Raw genomic sequence first — 26,997 nt, forward strand, 5'->3', positions numbered from 1 at the left:
CTGAAGACCATATATGGAAGAGATGACAATGTTTTGAGAGCCAAATTAGAGAGCCTGAGAGGAAAATTTGATGAAATCAGAATGATGGAAGATGAGAACATAGTGCAATGTTGCACAAGAATCAAGGAAGTTGTTAATGCTATTTGAGGTGCGAATGGAGCGATTAAAGACGAAACAGTGATAAGCAAGGTATTGAGGACTTTACTTCTTATATATGCCATTATGGTTTTTCCAATACAAGAGATGATATGCACTCTAGGTAACAATTTGACTTTGGAAGGTGTAATTGGTAGACTTACTACTACTTCTGTGATGTCTAATTTTGATAACTACACACTTGCTACCATTGAATCTTTTTTTAAGTCACAATTGGTTCTTAGCAAAAGAAAATGCAATGTGAAGGGTGATAGTGCTAGTTCTGATGATGAGCTTGATGAACTTGAAACACTTATTGCAAAAAGATTCGGAAGAGGCAGAGGTAAATACAAAGGTAAGTTATTGATAATTTGTTTTTCATGTAACAAGGTTGGTCATATTGTTGCAAGGTGTCTTGACAGAGAAGACAAGGATGAGAGAAATGAAAGCAAGTACAAAGGAAGGAGAGATGACTGAGACTACAACAAGAACAAGAATGAAAAAGGTAAGAAATAATGTTACATTGCTGGAGAAGAAACTGACACTGAATCTGAAAGTAATGATGATGAAGTTGTCTATGCTGCTATGAAAGAAGATTTTGATGAAGATGAGAAAACAACTTTAGTTTCATATGTGAACAGAATTGACAGGTGGATAATTGATAGTGGTTGCTCTAATCATATGAGTGGTGATAGAAGTAAATTTGAGGACATTGGACCATACAAGGGTGGTTGTGTTAAATTTGGTAATGATATTCCATGTCTCATAAGAGGTAAAGGTACAATTCAATTGATTGATGAAATCAAGTGTGGCAATATTTATTGGCTGGAAGGACTTAACTATAATCTGTTGAGTGTTTCATAGTTAAACAAATCAGGTTACAGAGTTGAATTCCATCACATAAAGGCCAAGATATATGATATTGATGGCAAGTTGATTGGAAGTGGTGATCGAACAAGAGATAACTTGTTCTATCTAGATTTATCTGATGAGACTTGTTTGTTTGTACAACAAGATGTTTGGTTGTGGCACAAAAGGTTATGTCATGTGAACTTCGACAATTTGGTGAATATTAGTAAGATGAAGAAAGTAAGAGGGCTGCCAAAACTAAAGAAACCTAGTAATGCTATGTGTAAAAAATGTCAATTGGGAAAAATGACAAAGTCTAGTTTCAAGAGCAAAACATACACATCCAGTGATATTTTGGAATTGGTTCATATTGATCTATGTGGACCTATTGATGTTCAAAACTATTGTGGAGATAAGTATTTCATTCTATTTGTTGATGATTACTCTAGGATGATGACTATGATGTTTCTCAAAGCTAAATTTGATATTTTTCAGTTATTTAAGTGGTATTTGACCAGAATTGAAAAAGAAAGAAGGCAGAGTCTGAAGTGTTTGAGATTTGACAGAGGTGGTGAATTCATCTCCAATGAGTTCAACACATTCTGTAATGATAGAGGAATTAAAAGACAGATGTCATCATCAAGGACCCATCCTTAGAATGAGATGGCTGAAAGGAGAAACAAATCAATAATGGATTGTGCTAGAACATTGATGATGGAGAAGAACGTCTCAAAAATATTGGATAGAAGTTAATAATACTGATGTTTATACCTTGAACAGAGTGCAAGTCAAGAAAGGTACAAATGCTACATCTTTTGAACTATGCTATGGATATGCTTTTAATGTGAAATATTTCAAAATCTTTGGGTGCAAATGCTACATATTCAAAGATAATAGGAATGGAAGGTGCAAATGTGAAGGTTGACCAAGAGTAAAGCTTACAAGTTTTTAAACTCTAACACTAACAAAGTTGTGGAAAGTGCAAATGTGAAAGTTGATGAATTTACAAAAAGAAATGATGTTGAATGTAAGAAAGAACCTCAAGATTACAATACATTCATATATGTGGATGATGAGGCCCCTAGTACTCCTATTGAACAAGAAAACCAAGTTGTAGTTTCCCAATAGATAAGAAATCCTTGAGGTGCAACAATTGATTGCCGAGCAACAGGCAGAAGATGCCTAGTCATAGACAGATAATGCCGATCGTTAGGTAAGCAATGTCGAGCATGTAGAACTGTAACCAAAACTTGAACAATAAAGAGATAATGAGCTTGAGATTATATTTCAAGATGAACTTGTTGAAGAACGAAGAAGGAGACCACCTATGCTAGCTAAGTATGTAAGAAAGCGTCATAAACCTGAAAATGTTATTGGAGATGCAAAATCTAGTGTTATGACAAGGAAGAGCCTCAGAAGTGATATATGCTTACTTTGTGAATTTGAGCCTAAATCAATGAAAGATGCTCTAGATAATCAAGATTGGATTCAGGGAATGAATGAAGAAATTGAACAAATTGAATAGAACAACACTTGGACCTTAGTACCTAGACCAAATGACAACAATTTAATTGGAACAAAGTGGGTTTTCAAGAATAAGCTAAATGAAGAATTTGAAGTTATAAGGAACAAGGCTAGATTGGTATGCAAAGGATACGCTGAAGAAGGAGTTGACTATGGAGAAACTTTTGCTCTTGTAGCAAGACTAAGAGGAGTCAGAATTTTGCTTGCATATTCATCCTATAAAAACTTTAAGGTATATCAAATGGATGTGAAATCCGCATTTCCGAATGGGATACTTGAGGAAGAAGTGTACATAGAACAATCTAAAGGATTTGTGGACCTAGACAAGAAGAATATGGTATGTAAATTGCACAAAGCTCTATATAGATTGAAACAAGCTCCAAAAGCATGGTATTAAAGAGTGCACAATTACTTGTTAAAGATTGCTTTTGAAAGGACAAATGATAAAAGCAATCTGTACTTGAAGACTGGAGAGAATGATGAGGTAATACTATGTGAAATTTTTGTTGATGACATTATATTTGGAGGAAAAGAAGCATTATGCAAATCATTTGTTGATAAAATGAAGAAGGAATTTGAAATGTCAATGTTTGGTGAAATCAAATTCTTGGTTGGCTTACAAGCATATCAAATGAAATCTAGTCTTTTCATTACTCGGTTCAAATATATCAAGGAGATACTAGAAACTTTTGGAATGGAAGAATCAAGACCAGTGAGCACACCTATGTCTATAGGACATAAGTTATCTAAAAGTGATGAATTTGCTGATGTGAACCAAACATAATATAGAGCAATGATTGGTGAATTGCAATATGTTGTTCAGAGTAGACCTGATATTGCATTAGCTATTGGGATAGTTGCTAGATTTTCAACAAATCCTAAGGAGAACCATATGATGGTAGTGAAAAGGATATTGAGATATCTGAAAGGTACATAAGACTATGGACTGTATTACAAGATGAGTGATAGATTTGAACTGAAGGTATTCATTGACTCTGATTGGGCAGGAAATATTGATGACAAAAAAAATACTAGTGGAGGTGCATTCTTTCTAGGAAAGACACTGTTGTCATGGACAACCAAGAAACAAAACTATATTTCCCAATCAACAGTTCAAGCCGTGTATGTGGCAGTTGTAGTGAACTGTTCAAACATCATGTGGATCAAGTAGTTACTGCAAGGAATGAAGGAAGAGATTACAGAGCCAGTGGTTATCTATTGTGATAACACAAATGCTATCAACATATCAAAGAATCCTGTGATGCACACAAAAACAAAGCACATTGCTATTAAATATCGGTACTTGAGATAACTAGTTCAAGATAAAGAAGTGAAGTTAGAATATGTGCACACAAAAGAACAAATTGCTGACATATTCACTAAAACCTTACCTAAAGATGCTCATGAATATCTTAGAGGTAAACTGGGGGTGATTCCTCTGAACAATGTTGCTTAAGCTACAAAGAGGCATTGCATTAAATGTGTTGAACAACTTATCTTACACATTGGTGCAGAAAGTTCTACTTTAGGAGTTGCCTTAGGTAGTAGTAAAGAAGAAGAACATAATGGATCTATCATAGATTGATGACATATGAAGAATTTAGACCTGACATGCCCCCATGTACATAATCAAGATGTATGAAGTATATAGATAGTTTCTTTGGCATTGTTGTCAAAGAGGGAGAGATTGAATAGAAATATTAGAAAGAAAGAGGGAGAGATTGATTACACAAAATGCTAGAGGGAGATCACTCAAGAAAGAGACCTTGATTACCTTGAGGGAGTTCAAAATGAAACTAAGGATATTAATCAAAAAGATCTGATACATTGAGAGTGCTACTCAAAGTCTATACAATTTTGGATTGTATGGTAACATGAAGTATTTCTGCAAATATTCATGTTGAAATATCAAGGTGTTGCCATCAATGCCAAAGAGGGAGATTGTTGGAAACTACAACAGGAACAATTGTTGTATTGTCATTGATGTTAAATCTATTGATAAGATAGTTTGCTATTTGATCTAAATGTCATATCTATTTGATTGGTGAAGAGGGTTTGAGAAGTTGGTCATAACAAAAACACTTAGAGGAAAGGTTGAGTTATGAAAAGAAAGCTACACTGGACATTTGATTAGTTAGACTTTGACAAGACAAAGTGATTGTTTAAATCATGTTGATAAAGAAGAAGATAGTAATGTTGAAATCTTGACAGTGCAAGCCAAGATAGATCACTTATGTAATGCTTGACCAAACAACAGAGTAAAAGATCAAGGAATTTTGAAGACTATGTCTAACAAGGGCTCCATCTTCCTATTGTCGCTGTTGTTTGATGTGGTTCAATTCATCATATTGCTTGTTACTCATGTTTGATATGTATAATATAACGCATCAATTGAGACACTATATATTATAAATATTATTTTCTCATTTGTGTGGCCCCTTATACGTTGACTGTATGTGTTTCTCCTGCTTTGTATACGGTTCTTTTGATGCTTTCTGATTCATTTCATTTATCACATATATCGTGGGTGCACACAAAGAAAAACTGAAGTCCATCTTCGCCTTTTCTTGTTCAAACACAATCATTAATTTATTTTTCCTTTTTATGTTGTATCAGGCCTTCACAAAAATTATATCAAGCTACAATATATATGTTTGCCTTAAATTCCAGTTTTGACTTAATGTATTATTGAGTCTTTACCTTTGTTTGATTATGTTGGGTGGATATTTTGCAACCGACAGTTTTGGGTAAAATACAGTCGCAAAATAGGATGACTAGCCATAGCATGTGAGACACGGTCTCTCCTACCTTAAAGGCAAGGCTACCCTTTTTTACTGTTCTTTGGATCAACTTAAGGTAAGCAAGAAGTTGAGAGATTTTGTAAGGGGTATTACTAATATTCTTTCCTCTTAGCTTTCAAGAAAGAATCCACTTACCCATGGAGCGAGTAATGGGAAAGATGAAACCTCAAAGTACACTTCTATCTAAAGTTGTAAACCGTGATACCAATAAACCAACACTAACTCAAAGGCTAGCTGAAAGTGTACCAGTTTGACTTTAAGTCCTGTTTTAATCTATTCTATAAGAAAAACCTCTACCATTGGGGCACAAAGACTTTCAAAAGTAGGGGAATTCTAACTATTTTTCATGAATTTAAGATGATAATACAAGCTACAGTCAAAGCTTCTAGTCTATGTATCACCACAATCACTTCCAATTAAAGCTTCAGCTCCGATTGCTTCTTAACTCACTATGCTCTAGTATTGAACACACAATAATAACATGAATCAAAGACAATAGGCACAAATTACAGTCAAAGCTTCTAATTTGCTCTATTGCAATTTTTTCGAGTCAAAGCTTGGAATTCAATTGCTTCTTTTATTTAGTTTTCTCCCAAATTCATACTACACAGTCAAAGTTATGCTTGCACAGGTCTGGCAAAGCTTTCTTGCATACAACAAAAGATGATTTTTACCATAAGGGGGCACTCCTTTATATAGGCAAAGAAGTTGAGAAAAAGATGGAGGAAAAAGTGGGAGCAACTCAGCTAGCTTTGACCAAGTCTAAGTAGAAGAGAAATTATTAGGTTACATGAAACTGCACATGCAACTCGCATTACATGTAATTACATCTTTTCACGCAATGCATCCTCTCCTATTACAAACATGAAAGAAGAAGAAAGAAGGAAACAGTCTTAAGGATTGTTCTAAAGGGCCTTGTACTTGGCAATGCAATCTTGGATGATCATAGGATTAGAAGTTCCTGTATTTTGTGCCACCGCATTCACTTTGATAACCATGCTGTTGCGTCTTTTGATAACCTTTGACTTTCTTTGATGAGTTGTCTGTTTTCATTTGAAAACTTGATGTGATCAAGCTTTTTCTCGTTCAAGTTGACGTGAATTCTCCTTTGTAGATTGACACATTTTGGAGTCTTCAACACTTAGAAGACCTTAACGATGTTTGGATGTTCTTGGCACATTCCCACACAAGCTCAGGTTCTCAGACAACCATTGGGAAAATGGAGACCAAATGAATTACCGCTTCTTTGATTCAAAGTACACCTTCTTTATTGGATGTTTTCATTCTTTATAGAAATTTTGGCATATCTTGACTTGTTGCAACATGAAAGTTTCAATGGGATTGAATCCATGAGGAGTGGGTATTCGAAGTTTGGATTAGATACTTATGAAATACATGTGATGGCTGTAAATGAACCGGAAAGCATATGTAGAGGATGGAAAACGGTAGGTGGTGAGAGAGAACATAAAGTGGGTGATGGATATGCTTTGGGACATGAAAGTGGAACGCATGGGAATGTGTAAATGAAAACTTTTGACTTTTAAAAAGTGACTTGGGCTTTCAAGATGTCATTACACGGAAAATGGATTACATGTAATGAGGAATGGAAAGTGAGATGACATGTGAATGTGGATGGAGAATGAGCTTACACGTAAGTGCGCATGATGGATGAGATGAAGTGCATAATGACAAGGGAAGTGGAATAACATGTATTTTCTCATGGAGGTGTAAGTTCATATGGAAAGATGAAAATGCAGTGTAACTTGAGGCAAAGTTAACTTTATAGATGCTTTTGAGGAAAAGTAAAGTCAAATTACATGGGAAAACATGCACATGACATTTTTGACCTTTTAAAAAGTGACTTTTAGTCAAAGATGGGTTTTAGAGATGCAATTACGTGTAAAAGAATTTTTATGTAATCATGTCATGCAATTGAGTACGGAAAGTGAGATGAATGAAAATGGAAATGGAAAATGAGATTACATGTACGTGTAGATGACGAATGGGATGAAATACATGTAATCGCATTTGACGAATGAGATGTGAAGTGTTGTGGCATGGAAAGATGGAAATGGAATGTGATGATGATCTAGCATGAAATAGAAGATGGAGTGAAGTGAAACATGACCAAGTTCTTGGGAAAGAACTTGCAACTTTTCCAAAATGGAGAAAAATCTAAAAGCAAACACAAAAAACACAAAAAGAAAACTTGAAAAGAAAAACATATCTTGGGCAAAAGACTCAAACATGTAAACAAGCAAACCACTTTCCATGGCAGCAAAATCAACAAGTGTAAAACATCAAGCTAAAATATGCACAAAATCAGCACAATAAACACAAATTAATTAGCAAGAAGGAAGTTGTCTACTTGCTTGATGATCAAAGAGCCAAAATAGCAAGTTTTATAGACTTGAAGACCAATTGTCCCGCAAATCCGGATTTTCAAACAACTTTTTGATTTCTTCCATACTTGTATGTAATGGGCATTCATTGGTCGAATTTGACTTGAGAATGCCAAAACCATAGTCTCCAAAGACAATAGCATGCATTAAAACTCAAGAACGATCCCTCTTGATCCAAATGTATGGGCTGAAATGCCATTTAAAAAGTTTTTTTAACAAAAATGTGGCTTTTTAATGCAAAAATCTGGGCTGTTTTTGCAAAAACTTGGCCATATAATGCATGTTTTTGAGTCATTTTTGACTTGTGAATGCAAAAACGTCTTTTCGGAATGCATGTACAAATATCAAAACTCCAAAACGACCCCTCATTTGGCCAAAACGTGAAATTTGAAGCCCCAAATCTGGGCGTTTTTAGCAAAAAAGTGGCTCAAAAATGCAAATATATGAGTCATTTTTGTCTTGAATATGCAAAACCATGACCCCCAAACACATATATATGCATTAAAACTCAAGAATGCCCCTCTTGTGATGGATTTGAAGCCATTATATGGATAGATCTAAACATTTTTGATGAAAAACGTGTTCTTGGAGGAAGAAAACATCAAGTTGTTTGCCCTTGAATCTTCAAAAAAAGGTTTTTAGGATGCAAATGCATATGTTAAAAGCAAAAATGACCTTTTTGGTGCCATGAAATGTTTTAAAATTGACCTCCAAGGCAAAGCTCACCTTTTTGGTGTTAAAAAACATGTAATGGGCTCTCCCAAGACAAAAACACACCTTTTTTGTGCATATGCATGTTTTAAAAACATGCTTCTTTCCCTAAAACGGGTTTTGGAGGTGCAATTAGATGTCTTTGGTGCAAAACACACTTTTGTTTAAGTTACATGCACATGCAACTCAAGGCAAAAACTCACCTTTTTGGTGCATATGCATATAACACATGTACCTCAACTTTTTGATGTCATTTAATAATGTGTAAATATCATTTAATAAGTAATATTTAGTAGAGCATTTGATTTAAATATCAAAAATTAAATTGAACTATATAGATAATATAGTCACTTAAGTGAAAAATCAAAATGTAAACTCAAATTTAAAAATATAACATAAAGTGCACTGTAGTGAAAAATCAAAATGTAAACTTAAATTAAAAAATATAACATAAAGTGCACTATAGTTACTTTAAGTGAAAATTTAAATGATAAAGTAACTTAAAAACATAACATAAAGTGAGTTTAAGTTATATTTTTCAAAAAGTGAATGTCAAATTAAAAGTATAACATGATATTTTTAATTCATGTAGTTGCATAAAAGAGGTTCACTTTTTGGGCACTAAAATGGTCATATCTTTTGATTGCTAACTCTGATTAAGCTCTAAGTTAGATCAAATCGAAGGGAAAACCAAAAGCACTGACTTGGGCAAAACCAAATGACCAAAAACTAAGGAACACACTCAAAAAACAAGAGGACAATGAAGGCCTCAAAAATCAAGCATAGGCTCGACAGACAAAAAAAAGAAAAAGACTCGACGAAAGCCTTTCGTAAAAGAATTTTCTATATGAATTGAAGTTGATTGATCGATCAACATTAGGCAATTGAATAACAAATTCAACTTAGAGAAATGCGAGTCTAGTTTGAAAGAGTTTCGTATTGTTACCTACAATGCAGTACAATAGATTCATCATACTTGTTTGCTGCCTTCTTTGCATACAGTTCGTTGCTTTTAAACTCCATATTATTACCGTCAGAACTTCATCATTTCCTGGTCGCTGCTTTCAAATGAATCAATGACTTTTAATATTGAGTTGCAGGCTTTTTTTTTTGTATAGTTTGGTATCATCGACCCTTTGAATTATTGGGCTCTATATATTTTCTAACATTTATGGCTGCCTTATTTCATGGCTCAATTAATTTCAATTCTATGTCAAGATTCGTATTGTACGCTCCACATTATACTTCAAATTGATGAGATTTTGATCACTGCATATGGTCAGAGCATTTAATCACTAACTTCCAGAACATAAGTATCATCTTTGTCTTTAAAATATTCATTCACGTTCATTCACGTGAATTTATACTATGAGATTTTGTTGTATTTAATCACTCTCTTATGTTGCCCGGCTTTTGCGAATGCACATTCCAATTCATATACTGACAGGGATACAATACGTATCCGCATAGATTCTTTGAAATATACAGTGCTTTTGTTTTTAATTTCCACTTTTCTTTAGTCACGTCTTTGTTGAGTTTTGTATGTTTCTCTGCTCCAATTTGACCATTACCAGTATAGCTGCCTTTTTTAATAGAAAAGATGAATTTAACATATTGGTGGAAACTAGAATCTTCAATTTTTTGCCATATATGATTTGTTCTTAACTCCGAACGCTTCTTCATTATATGAGATATCGTTGCTGTTTAATATGGTCACTGTAGATGAGTGCACCTTTATTGATATATATATATCAATATCATAACTTCAAATCACTACAATAAATTCTTCTTCTAAACTTCATCACATCTTGTCATCTGTCCAAGTATGACTATTTTTGCTATTGATACTTAAGATTTTTATATTAAATCTATATGTACTGATCCATACTTTTTTTGTGTTATTGTTGTCAATGTTGGAATTCTTGTACACGGTCATCAATGGTATACATTGTGTTCATCACTATTATCTCTGTCCTATATAAAATCTGCATGTTAATATTGTATAGTTTTTCAATATCAACTTGTTGTAGCTGTTTATTTCTTCAATACTATTGTTCATCGTCTGTCTTATGACAAGAGTGTATAGTTACTCTCTGTGGCTAGATTGTTGTTATTTTGGTTCTTTATCGTTCCTTTTATATTCAAGTCTTTTAGCTTAACTATATGTCTTCAAAAAATTTACTATTCTATCTTCATTGCTTTGACATCAATGACAATAAATTCATCTGATAGAGATAAGCTAACCACACAAGGTATAATCAGATGTCCACTAAAGGTGGATCATCCTCCATTGTGTAACAAAGTATGCGCAACTTGTGCACCAATGAGAGGAATATTGTGATAAGAACACAAAAGGTGTATGACACAAAGAGAGGTGCAAGACAACATGTGCTCAAATAAAGTGCAAACCCCTATGTGTCTGCATGACAACTAATATGAAAATGCATTAGCCTAAGCAAACTTATGTACAGTGTAATTAGTAATATTTAATTACATCAACACTCTCTCCACCCCAAAGTGCAACTTAGTAGAATATACTCAAGCTTACAAAAGCCAGATTATAATGCATGATGGGTTTTGACTATTAGGCCATGTTAGGTACCCATGTACAACATGCATGGACAAATTCAATTCAATCTCTCGTAGAGTAGAGAAAGAGGGAAAACTCACGAGATCCATCATCTATTGTCATCTAGCTTTTGTAAGCTTGAGTGCATTACCCTAAGCTGCACTTAAGGGGGTGTGTTGGTGTAATAAAATATTACCAATTACACTTTACTAAAGTTTACTTAGGATAATGCATTTTCATATTAGTTATCATGTAGACACATAGAAGTTTGCACTTTCAAAAACATTACACCTAAAAATGTGTATGAGTTCGAACAGAGCCTCTAAAGTTGTAAAAACTAGGATTGGATAGGTATAGTTACTAGAATTTGCAAATTCTATTAACCAAAACCATAAAATAGCTAAACTACTAAAAAGTTCTAAAAATTTAGGCCAAAAAAAAAAAAATTGCACTTAATTTGGAGCTCAGATGACCAAGTTATGGCCTCCCAAATGTGAATTGCCAAATAAAAAATGCATATGGTGAGGTGTCTACAATTTTAAAATTTGATGATGTTGGCAAACTTTTGATACTAAATTTTACGGTCAAACAAATGTCGTGGCAAAAAAAATACTCAAGAATGATGTTTATTCAGCCGATAAATTTAACATGTTCATAGTTGATGCATTCATTGGCTTGAAATTGATGGTTTGGGTCTCGTCACAAAAAAAAGAAAAATATGTTGGATGACATTCAAACAGGCATCAAAGTTAACACAATGAAAAAGCTTCAAAATGCAAAAACATTTTTAAATAAAATTACTAGAGAATTGCAACAATGAATCTGATCAAGTTGTGTATGACTATGAGCAAATGATCGCAAATGTTGGACCCTTTTCACGGTGCTTGATGTATGTTCAACCCTCAGGCTTGGTGATGGATTGAGATTGCAATGTGGCGATGCAATGCAGCGCACACAGTTCTTGGATTGTGAATGCCCTCTTGACACACGATTGTTGATGACTGGATGTGAGCGAATTGTGAAGTCTTTAAATAAAAAATGATGGGCGGATTGGATGCACTTCAACTCAGAGGACACTTGCAAATCTAGATCCAACATGAGGTGCTGAGAATCAAGTCTCGAAAGGTGTGAGATTTGGTTTTGATCGAGTTGGGATTGAATGTCGGATTAGATCTCAGTTGCGATTTGTGTAATGTTGAGCTGCTCATTATTGTCTGTGCTACCCACTTGTTAGTGCTAGGTGTGAGCGTAGATATGGTGATGCCAATGTCAAAGCAGAAGGAACCCTTAGCAAATTGTTAAACGTGAACTCGACCTTGAGGATCGCTATGGATCAATGTCGCTAGCGTGTTGATTTAGTTTGCTACATATTATGTTAGTGGTTTGGCTACCAAAATGCACATTTTGGGTTGCTAGGAATCACCAAATCCACAAATGATCCCACATATAGTAACTCGATTGATTAATTGCCTTAGATATGCAGACCGCCCACTCTAATGATTGACAAATGACGAAGCTGATAAGTGTCTCTTGTTTGAGTGGGGTTTATAGTGCAACTCTGGTTACACCTTCTCACTATGATGAAAATGTTTATCTTTTGACATGAAACAGTGACCTAGAGTGTAATGTGCCCATTTTTAGTAGATTCCTGTAGTTGGATTGGTCAATTCACCATTGCAACCCTTGTGAGCTGATAGTGGGATTTGAGGGTCTCAATTGTGGGGTTATAGGCTTTCCAACAGTCTATGGTTTGTTTTGGCTCCATTTGAGGGACTTACTATTTATAGTAAGTCAAACTTGTGGTTCCGATAAACTCATTTTAGTAAGAGGAGTTGAGCTATGCTCTCAGTTTTTATTTTGGGGTTCTTGTTTGGGGTCCAAGAATTTTGGAGGGAGTGTCTATTTATAGTAAGTTGCCCTGTCAACTTCTTTCATCTTTCTTCATCAGGATTTCTTTGGTGTTGTCGGATTTTGATTTTGATGCTTTTTTAGTTGTTTTCACAAGATAGGTAAATTATTATTATTATTCATCTAAATACGCTGAGGTTGCTATTTTTGTTGGTGGTGTCTGTTGTTCACCTTAGTATCATAGCTTCTTGGAACTAGAACGAAAAGTTTTAAATCGTTCACACAAGAAACAATGGCCTTCTGTGTTAGAATATCATGTTATAGTGGAAAATGTCATTTTTCAAGCAAAACACAATTAATAAATTATATTATATGACACTTTATTATATTTTAATATTGTCTGGAGGAAACTTCTTAAGTGAAGTTCATTTGGGAAACTTGGGCCAATTGGAGATTATAAATATGAGCCCCTTTGATGAGAAAAGCATTCAATTGAATATTTATTTGCTTTTGTTGTCTTGGTGACATATTTTGAGGTTCTTATTTAAATGCCAAACTGTCATAGGCTTTATCATAGTGATATCGAAGTTCATTGGCAAAGTGTTTGACCAAATGGCAAATGACTGAATAGTTAGAACAACTGGAGTTAGACAAGTCCGTAACTGGTTAGGGGTTCTTTCATCAAGACTGAAAAATTTGTGAAAAAATATATGCCAAGAAATATATGCTAAATAATAACGAATAACAATATATCCAAAAATCAAAATAAATTTGAATTTTTTTCCCATATTTTGAAGATTGAGTTGCTAAGCCTGATTTGCAAAAGAAATTTGTCTCGATTTTGATTTTTACCCAATATAAGCAAGTTTATAGTCAAAATTCATGGAAACGACCACTTGGATGCAATGGCAAGGTTAGATCTCTACATCACTACATAACTATGTGGTTCTATACTTTAACATGACATCTCTACATCATGTGTGCTATCATCAATGCAATGTACTGTCATAGCTGATGGGTACCTTGCTGGATGGGTCATCTATCATGGAAGTAGTTGCTGATATGACAGTACATTGCACGCTCGCATTCCCACTATCACTACATCGCCATCAAATGCACGATCGTGGGAACTCATGCCAACAACAACATCATCTGACTCAACCTGACATGAATTCCAATTACACCCCACATCCAATGTGTCCAACACTTGAGCACTGACATGTGGCAACTCAAAAGGAATGTCTTGTGCATTTGTAGCTACCATTGTATCATCATGATGCCAAAAATCCTCACTATTGTCATGCAAATCGGAACTAATGTGACTATCAATATCCATGTTATCTTCCTCAATATAATTGATAACATGCACACAATCGTTCATTCTCTATCGACAACATTTTCGAACTTTTCTATGACGCCAGGTGCAACTGTAATCTCACATTGGCCACTGCTGACGTAAAAATTAGACTTAGAGTTTTGACTGGAAACATTTTCTGGCTCTCTAATAGTGTGCACTATACCATCACATTTCTTTCTTTGGAAAAATGATATTATGTTGTGTTCAAATTTTGGATATGAAATCAGTTTTGTTATCCGTCTGTGGTTTTGATTCAACTCATTCACTAACACATTCAATTGCTTCACAATACCATCCCATTGTTTCTGATTGGTGGCCATAGTTGTTATATATGCACAATATTTTTTATTTGCTTACCTCAGAGGATGACAAAAAACCTCTTTGATACCACTATAATATCCCTTGCTGGCTCATCACAACAAACCAGGAAATTATGTATTTGGATTTTTGTGAAATAGCAGTTTTATTGTCAATGCCTAAACCAACTTAAAATACAAGGATAAAATGAGAGCGAATATTTTATAACCATAGTTCCATGTAAGGTAGTTGTGTTTTGCAATACATTGTTTCACCTTTCAAATTTTCAAATATTCTACCATTCATAACTATTGGTCACCTTCAAATGGTCAAGCAAATATAATTTTACTAATTGAATGGCTCTTATTGTTTCCAACTCAATTTCTTGAATTCCCAATGTGCAAACAACACCTTGTTCTGGAAGTTTGAAAATTTACAATTATTTAATAACAGTCCCAACTACAACAATAAGGAAGAATTATAACAGATAATGATGGTACCTGTTTACTTGATGGAATTGACTCAAAACTACTGTCCCAACTCAATGTGCAGCCCTAGAATTGAATAAGCTGGCTGTAGACTCCTTCAGACCCAAGTGTAGGGCTCCCAACTATGTTTGCACCCCTCACACAGTTCTCCTAAACCAATTCACTGGACACCACCTTGCTAACGTTGGCCTCTGTAATGAGTTACAGGCCCTGATAATGCAAGTGCAGGCCCAAGAGTAAATCACAGTGTAGAAAGTATGTTCGCAGGCCAAGAAATTGTGACGCAAGGCCCTAATAAGTGATTGCAGGCTAACTTAGGCTAGGCACAGGCCTCCCAGGTGGAATCTTCGCCCAAGAAAATGTCAATTTGCTGCCTTTAAGTAAAACAATAGCCCTCCCAATGCAGGTCGAACCCTCAACACATGAAATAAGTGGTGTCAATGTAGGCGTCTCCCACAAATGAAATGCAAAGTTTGATCAGGCTTCCTTTATCAATCTAACTTATCAATTGCAAGTGAAATATATAGACTAACTCCAACAAATCACTGTCTTCCAAGCCACAATAAACACAGAAATAGAAGACGCTCCAGAATTCTTAGAAATGCTGATCTTAGATTCCTCAGCAAGGTAATGTTTCTCAACAAAAAACAATACCTCACAGCCATAGAGAAATACAGCAAAGGAGATTCAACCAATTCCAAAATATAATTAAATCACTATACCTCAGCAGTGATTTAATACACTTCTCAACTACAAACCCTTATACTTCAGCAAGGGCATAAAAATCATAAGCCTCACAAAATTCTTTGCAAGCAACAAAAGGAAATAGACAATCAGATGATTCATTGCTTCATGAAGCCATCTTTTATAATCCACTTGGCTTCACCAACACACCATTAATTAGAAGCTTCCATTATATTCTTTTGATGTTTTCGATTTTGTCTTTTGTTAATGTTTGTTCATTTTAGAAACGTCTTTGTAAATCTATATAAGGAACTTTGATTCCTTTGTTTAACACAACAACATCTATTTACTATAACATGGTATTAAAGTGGCTTGATGGGATTTTTTAAAATTTGGAAGAAAGATTTAGAAAATTCAAGCCTCTTCTAATCTGGAATTGTGTCTAGAAATTTGTTTTTCAATTTTTTAAAATAAAAATCATTAGAGGCACTTTATGAAAATTTTGTTCATTGTCTTCTAAGATTTTTGCTGAAAATCACAAGCCTACTTGACGTTTTTGATCATGCACTGTTTTGGTGTAAGCAGGAGTCTTTGATTTTTGAAGGTTTCATGTACTTGCATGTTTGTTGCATGTGAGTTGCATTATCTTGCATATGCATTTTGTGAGTTGCATGTTATCAAATGTGTTGTTTTAGCATGTGAAGTCTCATGTTTTGCCACATGAAGGTTTCTGTGATGGGTTTTAATAACTTTCTCCTCAAGAAATATCTATTGGATTTTAAATTTTAATAAAAAAATTGTCAGAATTTATTTGTTGGGTTTTAATATTTTTTTTCTCAAAAATTATATGTTGGGCTTTAATAATTTTTTCCTCAAAAATTATCTGTTGGGTTTTACCGCTTTTCCTCAAAAATGAAGTGTTGTTGATCCATGTCTTGGATTTTGTTTATGACTTTGATCAAATTTTCCCCTCAAAGTTTGTGTTTTATTTTTCCAATTTTTCTCCTTGAAAATTGTGGCTTCTTGCTGTCTATTTTGAGACATAGTGGTCATTTGGAAAAGTTCTTGGTGAATTAGCTTATAGTCTGTTTTGGGGTGTAGTGGTCATTTGTGAAAGGATTTGGCATTTTTCCTCAAAATCGTGGTTTAAGTTTCGTATGATCTCCTTGTCTCTGGCTAAAGGGAGTAATACTTTTGTTTCAACATCACATTCGATGGCTTTTTGGTGATTAACATTTTGCAAATTGAAGGAGAGTCTTAGTAATGGCATAATGTTTTAATGAATTTATGACCACAAGACATGAAGTATTCTGCAGGGTAGTTAGACGGTGACTACTAAGGGAGGGTATTAGGATAATAGAATGTTTCTTTAATGGTCATCTAGTTGTCTTTAGTTTGTTTAGGAAAGTTTCCTATTCTGTCTTTCGTTAATTTTTTTTCTTTTAGAAACAACATCTTTGTAAATGAGAATTTAATACAACATCGATTTACCATAATATTAGTACATGCTTCATTAAATTGCATACCACTGAGAATGCTAAAGTTGAATGTGTCTTGCAGGCTACCATCTAGGTGCAGGTGTGTGATCTTATCCTTATTTGCACTCAGATCAACATGGAATGTATGATTTTGTACAGATTTCACATTTAAAAAGAAAAAAATGTTAAATAAACATAGCATTCAGGACAAAAATATAAAACAATAAACAATTTAAATCCTTTTTGAAAATAAGATAGTTGCAACAGTTTCAATATAATTGCTGCCCAGGAACAAGCATAACCATAGTACATGTTGGAGTCACAATGTGTTCAATTCATGTGTACACAGTCAAGGTTCTCAGTACTGTCCTACAAACAGCCACAGCCACAATATTTATTTACAACAATCAATGAAAATTAATTCCCATTGATAAGAATACTTCTGTGCTGATTTGAACTGTCATCCACTTTTTAGCAAACTAATACAAATGGTATTCATGCTTTTTCCTGTTAACTTTTCTTGAGCAAGGATAGTCCACCCTCTGAATTTCTTTTAACATCAGCCTGAGAAATATTAATGAAGCTGCTGTATTTTGCAATGTAATGAAATTGGTGACAAATTGTATGGCTCCCAATAGCACAAACTCTTTTCTGTTTGTGTTCTGTAATCAGATTAGGCCATACCATAACCCTTTCGACTGACACACATTTTCATTTATTATCTCATTTCAAGTTTGTTACTCTTCTTTTTGGATAAGGGGCATTTAGGTTTGGGGTGATTACAATAAACTTGGCCAAAAGGTTTCTCAAACAGCTAATTGCTCGGCGTTCCATAAAGTAGCCAATTGGATAGGACCAAGACTTTTCCAAGTTATGTAGGGATCAGAATTTTGAGATTTTGCAATTTATCAGGACAAGCAATTGCCCCTAGAATTAGGTTAAAACACACATTATTTAGATGTTACTGCAATCAATGCATAATTTCCATTGCCGAGCTTTGATTGTTGGCATCCTACTGACCACGGCAAATTTTCTTAAGCCTCACCAGCTGAAAATTATATATTCTACTTGGTCATCATTTTCCACAACTTCCCTCTACACAATAAGAGTTACAATTTTTTTTTTCTGGACAGAGTAACTTGCATTGCACATTACTTTGTGTACAGTTATGAATGTTCATTGTGGTCTGTAAATCACTACTGTTGATGCAAACTACTTGATTAATTAATTTTCGCAGCATTGGAACTTTGTTGATAAGGAAATTAAGCATCTTTCCTTCTACTTTCATTGGCTGTTTATCAAAGTTTTATGTGCATGCAGTATTAAAAACTGAAATTATTACTCTTAAATCCTTGAAGGGAACAAGATGTTATAACCCTTGTGGTTGCTTTAGATCCATCATATTGAGAATTCCTTGTACCAATAGGTGGCTCTTGCCTGAGTTGTTTCAACCTTCCTTACCATTTTCAAAATCATTTTGTTCAATAAGCATATTGGTATCAATTTTTCACAGCTCTAAAAATGATTTGCATAGTCATAATAATTCAATTGATTTGAACCTTAGAAATCAATGATAGGAATTGATAGGAAGTGTGTTGAATACCTCTAAATCCTGGTAGTACCGCCTAAAGATGACAATAAATTTAACAGTAGAAATAGAGTATTCAGAATCAATTAATGCTTTTTTCACCTTATTTAAACAAGGTATTTCAAATATTTATTTATATTTTCCCATTCAGCAAAAACAAGGACATTTGATTCAGAAAGTTGTAAAATGTCTGACATAAAATTAAATGTGGTAACTCTAGGGAATTGATATATCACTCCAAGCATCTCCTCTATGCAACATTATTTTAAAGAGTTTGACCCTTTGAGCAACTAATAACTGAACTCAAATGTACTAGTTGAAATTTTCACATGGGCATAATATCAAATCTTATTTTGATACTTAAATGTGTAAGCTTGTGTTTTTACCTTTTCTCCCTAGTTATTATTCTTTATGGTAAAATGAGTTCTTTGAGAATTCTTTCAGTAGATCTCTGAAGGCTTTATTGGACAAATCATTTATTTGATAGCCCTGTGGGTATGTGTACATGAATTTTGGCTCTCAGGTCCATTTTGACTACCTTAATATTAGACATGACCTTCAAAGATTTTGATTTACTGATGTGCAGTTTTGTTCTAATTATTTGCTAGGTGTTGCAGCCTAGAACAGATCCACTCACAATCGTCTGGAAAGGAGGTGCTGTAAGTATTTCCAAGTTACAGTATACTTTTTTTGTTTTCAATTTCTTTACGAACAATATTCATGTACCTCATAGGCTATGTTCATGTACTCAATGTTTTGTAATCTTGACCTATTCTGAAATTCTCAAGGCCTCTTTTGTGGAACTTGTGTGTTGATTTTCTTGGACCTCCTATTGACCTTCACTCCCTTTATAGATGCCAAAATCATCAGTTAAACATTAATTAATTATATACAAGGTCAATGAAAATCAATATTAGAGACCTCGAGTGGATTCCAAAGTAAAGAAATTATTGCTACTATGTGATTAAGAAATCCAGTAATTACGTAGCATTAGCATGCCATCCCCAAAATCTGACTAGAGAGGATAGTTAAAAACAACTTAGATAAACAAGTTTGCCAATTAATAACATTGGAAAACTTTTTTGGTGGGTAATTTAAAGGAAGCAAACATTTTTAGGATAATGTTTATGTAAGTAGTAAAAGTAACCATAATTGAAAATATTGTTATAGGCAACTTATGACCAAGGGCCAAAAAAAGGGTAAAAAATCAAAGTTAGTCAACAACTTGTCAGTAAAAAATCAGGAACTAAATAAATTGCTTACATTTAATTAGAGATGCATGTTTTTGCAAAAGTCGAGTAGGGGATGCATCTACTCAATTAATAATTGAGTAAACAAAACAAACAAATAGAGTTTAAATATATGTAAATGCAAATAGGGTACAAAATGACATCCTCGTTTGGAATGTTGATGGCTGGTAGCCATAGGTTGTAAGTTTGAACTTTGAAGCAAACTAAAAGTAGTGAATTGTCTTGGTAAAACTATAAGTAAAGACGTGCAACATTAAAATAGTTTGCATCTTCTTGTTCCGCTTACTAGCAACTTTAGTAAAAACTACTAGAGGAGTATAGAGTCTAGTCTTAGAAGCCCATTGTGGCCATGCCTCCTCCCTCTGCACAAGTGGTTGTCACTTGACCCCCATTGGTGATGTAGATGTTGTTGACACTGTCAATGATGTTGCATCTCCCTTGCCCCCATCCTCCTGAATGTCATCCAATCACACTGTAAATCCACCCTCCATAACTTGCCTCTCCAAATCAAAGATCTCATCCTCTATAAACAGAAAAGGTTGTTCCAATGATATCCAATCATAGTAAGGATATATGTCATTCAAATCAAGTGGATCAGTTGGTGTTCTTTCAACCGAAGGTAATTTTGCACAAGACAAGGTCAGTGAAGTGTTCCACGCCAATTTGTTCCTCTTCTTTGTGTGGATAGGACCAAACAAGCTTCAATTGTGATCACAACTAGATGAACTACAAGGTTGGCATAAGATCTAGAGGACAAGTCTTTGTAGATTTTGGGCATTTTCACCCCAATTTCGCCACCAACCATTTACAAAATAACAAATTGAAGAGTTAGAAAGCAAGGTGAAAACTTATTTTAGCTTTTATCTACCTCTCATGAATGTTAAAGACTCCAAAAACTCAAATATTGTACAAAACTTCTAGAATTGATTGTGTAAGGAGATTTTTTCATCAATGTTTCGGATCACACTCCGTGATCAATCATTTCTCTCCTATTGCTTTCTCTATTTCATCCTAAAGATGGATCATAGAGTGTGATCCCAAACATTGATGGGAAAAAAACCCTTACACAATTGGTTTCAAAAGCAGTACATGAAGAATTCTTATGGATTGGTCACCATCAAATATTATACCCGGGGATTGAGTCATTCTTCCTCTTTGTCATGTCTAGAGAGAATAACTTGCCCCTTGCATCTTGATACCTATCCAACTCAAACACATTGAGGTCTCTCACTTCAACCTTAGGTGTAATCCTCTACATGCATTTAGTGAGGTCCTCAATGACCTCTCCATTGGGGTCCTAGTAGGATGGAGAAAAGCAAAAATAAAGGATGTAGAAGTACTCCACCACATGAATGGGTGAGTGGAGCTGATTGTGTGACCTTCTAGTAATTTCCCATATGGGGGCAAATTTGAGGTTTTGCCCCTTGTAATTTTTAATATCCTCTTTGGTCCTATCCATGGCCTTATAATGATAACCCATTATGGCTTGATCCCTATTTGCCAAGCAAACAACTCTAACCAAGCACTCTAACTCTTACAATTGAAAAGTAAAAGAAAAGTATCATTAATCACTAGCGCTGCAAATTAATAATAAAAGACTTAAATATTAAGAATAAATAAAAAAATCAACTTTTGAAGTTTCCAACTAATCTTCACAATTTTTTAGCGCTTTGTGCAAATTGGTTGACAAAGAAAATGAATTCAAGTCACCAAAATCAAATTTCTATGTTTCCAAGTTACCTTCACAATTTTTGTAGCTCTTTGTGCAAGTTGCTTGATAAAGAAAATGAATCAAGTCGCCAAACAATTGCTTCAAATTTGGCAAAGTAAAAAACTTTGCATCGTTAAGAAAATTGTTGCAAACTTTGCGACTCTCACTCCAACCACCTCCTTCGCTTGCATGTGTTCTCTCATCAAGTGAAGAATCCAAGGGTGCTTCTAAATGTAATTTGTTATCTTTCTTTAATCCTCTACAACCTTTATGCCACCCAATCTAAATTTCGAATGTCCTCCAAAAGTAGGTCAAAGACATGCATTGTAGAAGAAGTCCAATGAAGTGTCCTACCTATTGCCACATAGGCCACAACATTGTCGGTTATGAGTTTCAACACAATGTTGTTCTTGGAGGGTTCTAACTACTGCTACATAGGCCATTGGATTGTCGGTCATGATTTTCACCATATCTCAATTCCCACCTCCATTACAAGTTGCTCTAACATTAGAGTCAAAGTTTCAACTATATTTACCTTGTTAGAGGCATCCACAAATCTCAGAAAAAACCACACATCATTTTTTCAAGAAACAAAAAAAAAGATGATGATAAAGGTTTTCCCATTCATCCATCCATCTGAAAGAATGGTGCAACCATATTGTTTCCATTGTGAAAGTTATGTCCTAGCACAACAACCCTAATCAGAGATATACAAAATTGAATCTAATAATGAGATAGGTGGGTTCATTTGGGATTTTGCTAAAAAGGGCAAATAGGGAAGTAAACGAATCAGAGTAGAAAAATGAAGGATGTAAAGGAGAAAGTGGTGGAAAGCTAAGAGAAGCTCAATTAATTTTTAAATGAGGTAAGTTCCTTGCAAGATGAGTTGAGAAAGAGGGCATCGACTACCCAACCATTTATTCAGATTATTTACCACTTAGGGTACTTATTTTTATTTTTATTTTTAGATGCCTTCTTGGTAAGCTATCATAATAAATGGTTTCTTAGTAGTTGTCAAGAAAGAGTTGGCCGCACTTGGTGAAATGTATAAAAATAGGTTAGCAACTAGGAAGTAGGACCAAGAAAACAAGTATTTGGTCAATGATATAGAGAAGGATAAATTGTAGAGAGGGAGGAAAAGTGCTCCCTAAAAAGGGTAGGAAGGGAACTCATGGGAAAGGATGCAAGAAAGGATAATGGGCAAAGGAGGGTGAAAAAGAATAGAAGAATGAAAGGAACTTGCAAACAAAGACAAGGAAATAGAAGCAAGGGATATGAAAGATATTGTAGCTCTGTTTAATGTTGATTTTTGAGATCATGGGAAGATAAGTAAGGAAATTTTAGGGGATCTCTTAGTTGGGTTGGAGGATGAAACCTGAGGGATCATTAGAAAAGCAGGTGATCATAGCCAAGATTCTAGAAATAGAGGAAGAGGAGAATCAGGTGAAGGAAGGTGGGGAGGTTAGAAGATATAGGTAAGGAACCAATGTGGACTATTCTAGGAATTGCAAAAATCAACTAGGGTAAAAAATAACTCCTAAATAAACAAGAAGAGAGAAAGAAAGTCCTAGACTGAATTAAGGCTAAAAGATTGGTCTGCAAAGGATTATGCCAAGATAACAATATTATTTAATGTACAGAAGGGGAAGTTCCTTCATAGTGTGCCATGAAGATCAACATGTGGAATTTTAAAGGCATAAATGCCCCTAAGAAGCAATGAAATATAAAATTTTGCATCTTTGTATCAAACGCATAAATGATATCGCTACAAGAGATATATAAATTTGGAGAAAATGGTTTCATTTAAAAAGAAAATAGGAGTATGGAACATGGATGTGTTTCTAGCTAAAGGGGCATCTAGCGGCCTAGGAATTATATGTGCCCCAGTTCACTCACATTTTCCAAGCATAGTTGCAATAAAAAATTGGATGTGTAGTACCATTAGAAGCAATCTAAGTTTTATGTTAGTCAATGTACAGGCCCAATACAAAACCAAGAGAAAGGGTAGCATGGAGTGAAATAGAACATTTTTAGAGAGTATCCCAAATCATATATATCGTTGGAGGTGATTTTAGTCCTGTATTAAATCCAAAAGAGAAATAGGGAGAGATCAAAAAAGAAACACGATTGACAATTGACTTCAAGAATTTGGTAAGTAGATATAATATGACAAAAAATAAAATTAAGGAACATATACTTGGAACAAAAGAAGGCAAGGGTTTTGTCACAGTTAAAATATTGCACAACTTCCTTTTGAAAGGGAATTGGGCAGATTTCCTACAATCTTACAAATGGCATTCTTTTATACACAAGTTTTAACCATTTCCTTGTATAGTTGACTATCAATGAGGATATGAAACCCAATAGATGCTTGTTTGAATTCGGGAAAATGTGGTACAGAGATAAAAATCTTATTAAGATATTGGAACAATAGTAGAGAGGAGGTTCTAGGATCAAAATTATATTGATGTCTCCAAATTAAAGACAATTAATATCAAGCTCCTTCAATGGAACAAGGATCATTTGGGTAACATCTTTGAATCAAAAGAGAGAATCAAGGAAGAGATAGAAAAGCTAAATAAGGAGTTAATATACAAAGAGATGGATCAAGAGAAGTTTCATAGATAAAATAATATTATTGGCAGAATATGAAGTTTATTAGCAAAAGAAGGGTTATTTTGGCAACAAAAATCCAAAGAAACTTGATTGGAAGAGGGAGATAAGAACACAAAATTCTTTCGCAACAACACATAATAAAGGAGATTATCAACAATAGAATAAGAAAGATCAAAGACAGAAATTGAGTGATTATAGATAATCCTTAACAAATTGTTGTAAAGCAAAAAGATACTATGAAGACATATTAAATAATTGGGAAGGGTCATATTTAGAACACCAAAAGAAAATCCTGGAAAATATCCAAAAGATAATTACCAAAAGGGCAAATTAAAGTGTCTAAAGCTAAATTCACTATGTCTAAAATAGAACCAGTTGTGAAATAAGTATGTATGGATAAGGCCCCGAGACCACATGGTTTCCCAATTGTATTCTTCTAAAAATGTTGGCACTTTTAGGTGATGAGTCAATGGAGGCATTGGAAAGTACATTTTTTATTTACTCTCATACCCAAGAAACAAAAACCAAAAAACCTTAATGATTTTAGACTAATCTCATTATGTAATGCTATCTATAAGATACTCACAAAAGGCGTGCAAACATAGTACAATTTTTTCTACTAGAGCTAATTAGTCATGAACAACTAGGGTTCATCCTTGGAAGATCTAGTTATGCTGGTGTGATAGTAGCACAAGAAGTTATTCATTGTGTTCAAGAGAACCTCAATAGAAATGTGATTATTAAATTAGATATAAGGAAACCATGATAAGATGGATTGGTGTTTTGGATGCAAGTTTTTAGATGTATTTGGTTTTGCTAGGCATTGGATAATTTGATATTTGATTGTATCTCAATTAAGATTCTCATTGTTGGTTAGTAGTACACCAAATGGCTTCTTTAACATCTAAAGAGGAATGAGACAAGGAGACCCTATCTCTATATTCTTATTTATCATTATAGTATAAGCATTAGGTGGGGCTATTATCAAAGGTAAGGAGAATGGATTACTAGAAGGGATCATAGTGACTAGTAGATTGGACTCAATTACACATCAGCAGTTCACAGACGATACAATGCTCTTTGGAAAGGGAAAGAAGTAAGAAGCCAAGGAGATAAAGAAAATATGAGACTTGTGCACAATCATAAGGATTGGAAATTAGAAGGGAAGGTCAAAGATTTTCTTTTTTAATACAGAGCAAAGCAAAGAGAGAAAAATTAACAATATCTTGAAATTCATGAATGGTGAGCTACCATGCGTGTTTCTAGGACTTTCCCTAGATAAAGGCAACAAACTAAAGAAGCTATGGGACTATGTAGTGGCAAAGATGGGGAAAGAAACAAACTCCTGGAAAGGTGAGTGGCTATCCATTGTTGGAATGACATCATCCCTATATATCAACCATCTCGGATAATCTTCGAGTAGAAACAAATGAAAATATACTAAAGGACTTCAAGACTCTTGTTTGGCAAGGAATGACAGGAAAGAAAAAGATATCATCAGTGGCATGGGATAATATTTGCAAACCAAAATATGAAGTACGCTTATGAATTGAGAACCTCAACAAATAGAGTAAGGCCTTTGGGGCCAAATTAGAATGGAAAATGTATAGCAATTGAATCTTAAATTACCCAAAATTATAAGACACAAATAATTGATTTAAAGATATTCTATCAATATTTTTAGGATTGCTTCACCACCTAAAGGATTACATATTTGGAAGTTTATGTTGGAATGTTGAAAAATTAATGCATATGAGCTTATTGGGAATTTAGGAATAAGTGACCTTAGTCTAGAGCAACTCTTGGGGTGGTGGGGATATGATGCAATAGATAATCTAACTAATCTTGACGACATCGAAGGAATATAAGAAGCACGTGTTAGAAAAAGCTATCCTATAACTATAACCCAATCTCTAGAGATCCATCAAAAGATAGAATTGATCAATACAAGATTGTATTGAGTGAGGTGTGTATAAATGTACAAGGAGCCCTGCTTATATAGGAAAGAGAAGACACAACAAAAGGACATGGTGGAGAAATTCCAAGAGGAAACTTATCTCTAAGATGGTAATGGAAGTCATTGAACAATCTCAACACCCCAAAAGGTGGTGCGAGGGGGAGGGGGGTGAAAACAATTGGAATATAATGATAAAACAAAATAAGGATATATTGGTGTGGGTTGGCTCTAAAACAAGAGACTTCAACACAAAAGATAACTATAATTACCTAATCAAAAAACAACAAAGCCAAAAAATACAAATCCTAGTAAGGTTGTGTTGCCATAGGAATTGCTTGCTAAAAGTAAGATTGTTAACCTAGATTGCATACATAAGAGGATTGTCACATTGGACTAGTCCATCAAAATGGGCTACGAAGGACCCAATAGGTGTCGACTATGTGAACAAGTAGAACAATCAATAGATCATGTTCTTCTCAATTGTCAATATACTAATCACTGTTAGCAATGACTATAATAAACTAAGATGGATCACTACTCTCACTAACAAATCTCTAAATATATTTCAAAGCTAGCCCACCATTGATCAAAACAACCATATGGGTTATTGCCCGATCAACATTAATATGGGAGATATGGAAGGACCAAAATGAGAGAGTATTCAAGGTAGGAAAATGGAATGTGTACAACTGGCAAATAAGATATTAGCAACCATCATAGAAACTATTTATA

At 34.3% G+C, this 26,997-nt stretch overlaps 1 protein-coding gene across 9 annotated transcripts in view; it reads left to right on the forward strand.

Annotated features, from left to right (window-relative positions):
- Nucleotides 1–26,997, forward strand: part of ARP9 (actin-related protein 9) — a 329,521-nt gene that overhangs the window by 234,040 nt on the left and 68,484 nt on the right. For 7 of the 9 annotated variants that reach the window (XR_016355759.1, XR_016355760.1, XM_089798716.1 and 4 more), the window contains one exon: nucleotides 19,340–19,390. Coding sequence is in view for 7 of the 9 variants with exons in the window: in XM_089798716.1 (XP_089654842.1) it covers nucleotides 19,340–19,390 (51 nt within the window). In the remaining 2 variants the exon portion in view is untranslated. The remainder of the gene's footprint in view (nucleotides 1–19,339; nucleotides 19,391–26,997) is intronic. The other 2 variants (XM_089798718.1, XM_089798715.1) reach the window with 1 other exon arrangement.

Source organism: Cupressus sempervirens, chromosome 8, assembly GCF_028749045.1.
Source record: "Cupressus sempervirens isolate cs-2001-9-10 chromosome 8, ASM2874904v1, whole genome shotgun sequence".
In the NCBI taxonomy this organism is placed as follows: Eukaryota; Viridiplantae; Streptophyta; class Pinopsida; order Cupressales; family Cupressaceae; genus Cupressus; species Cupressus sempervirens.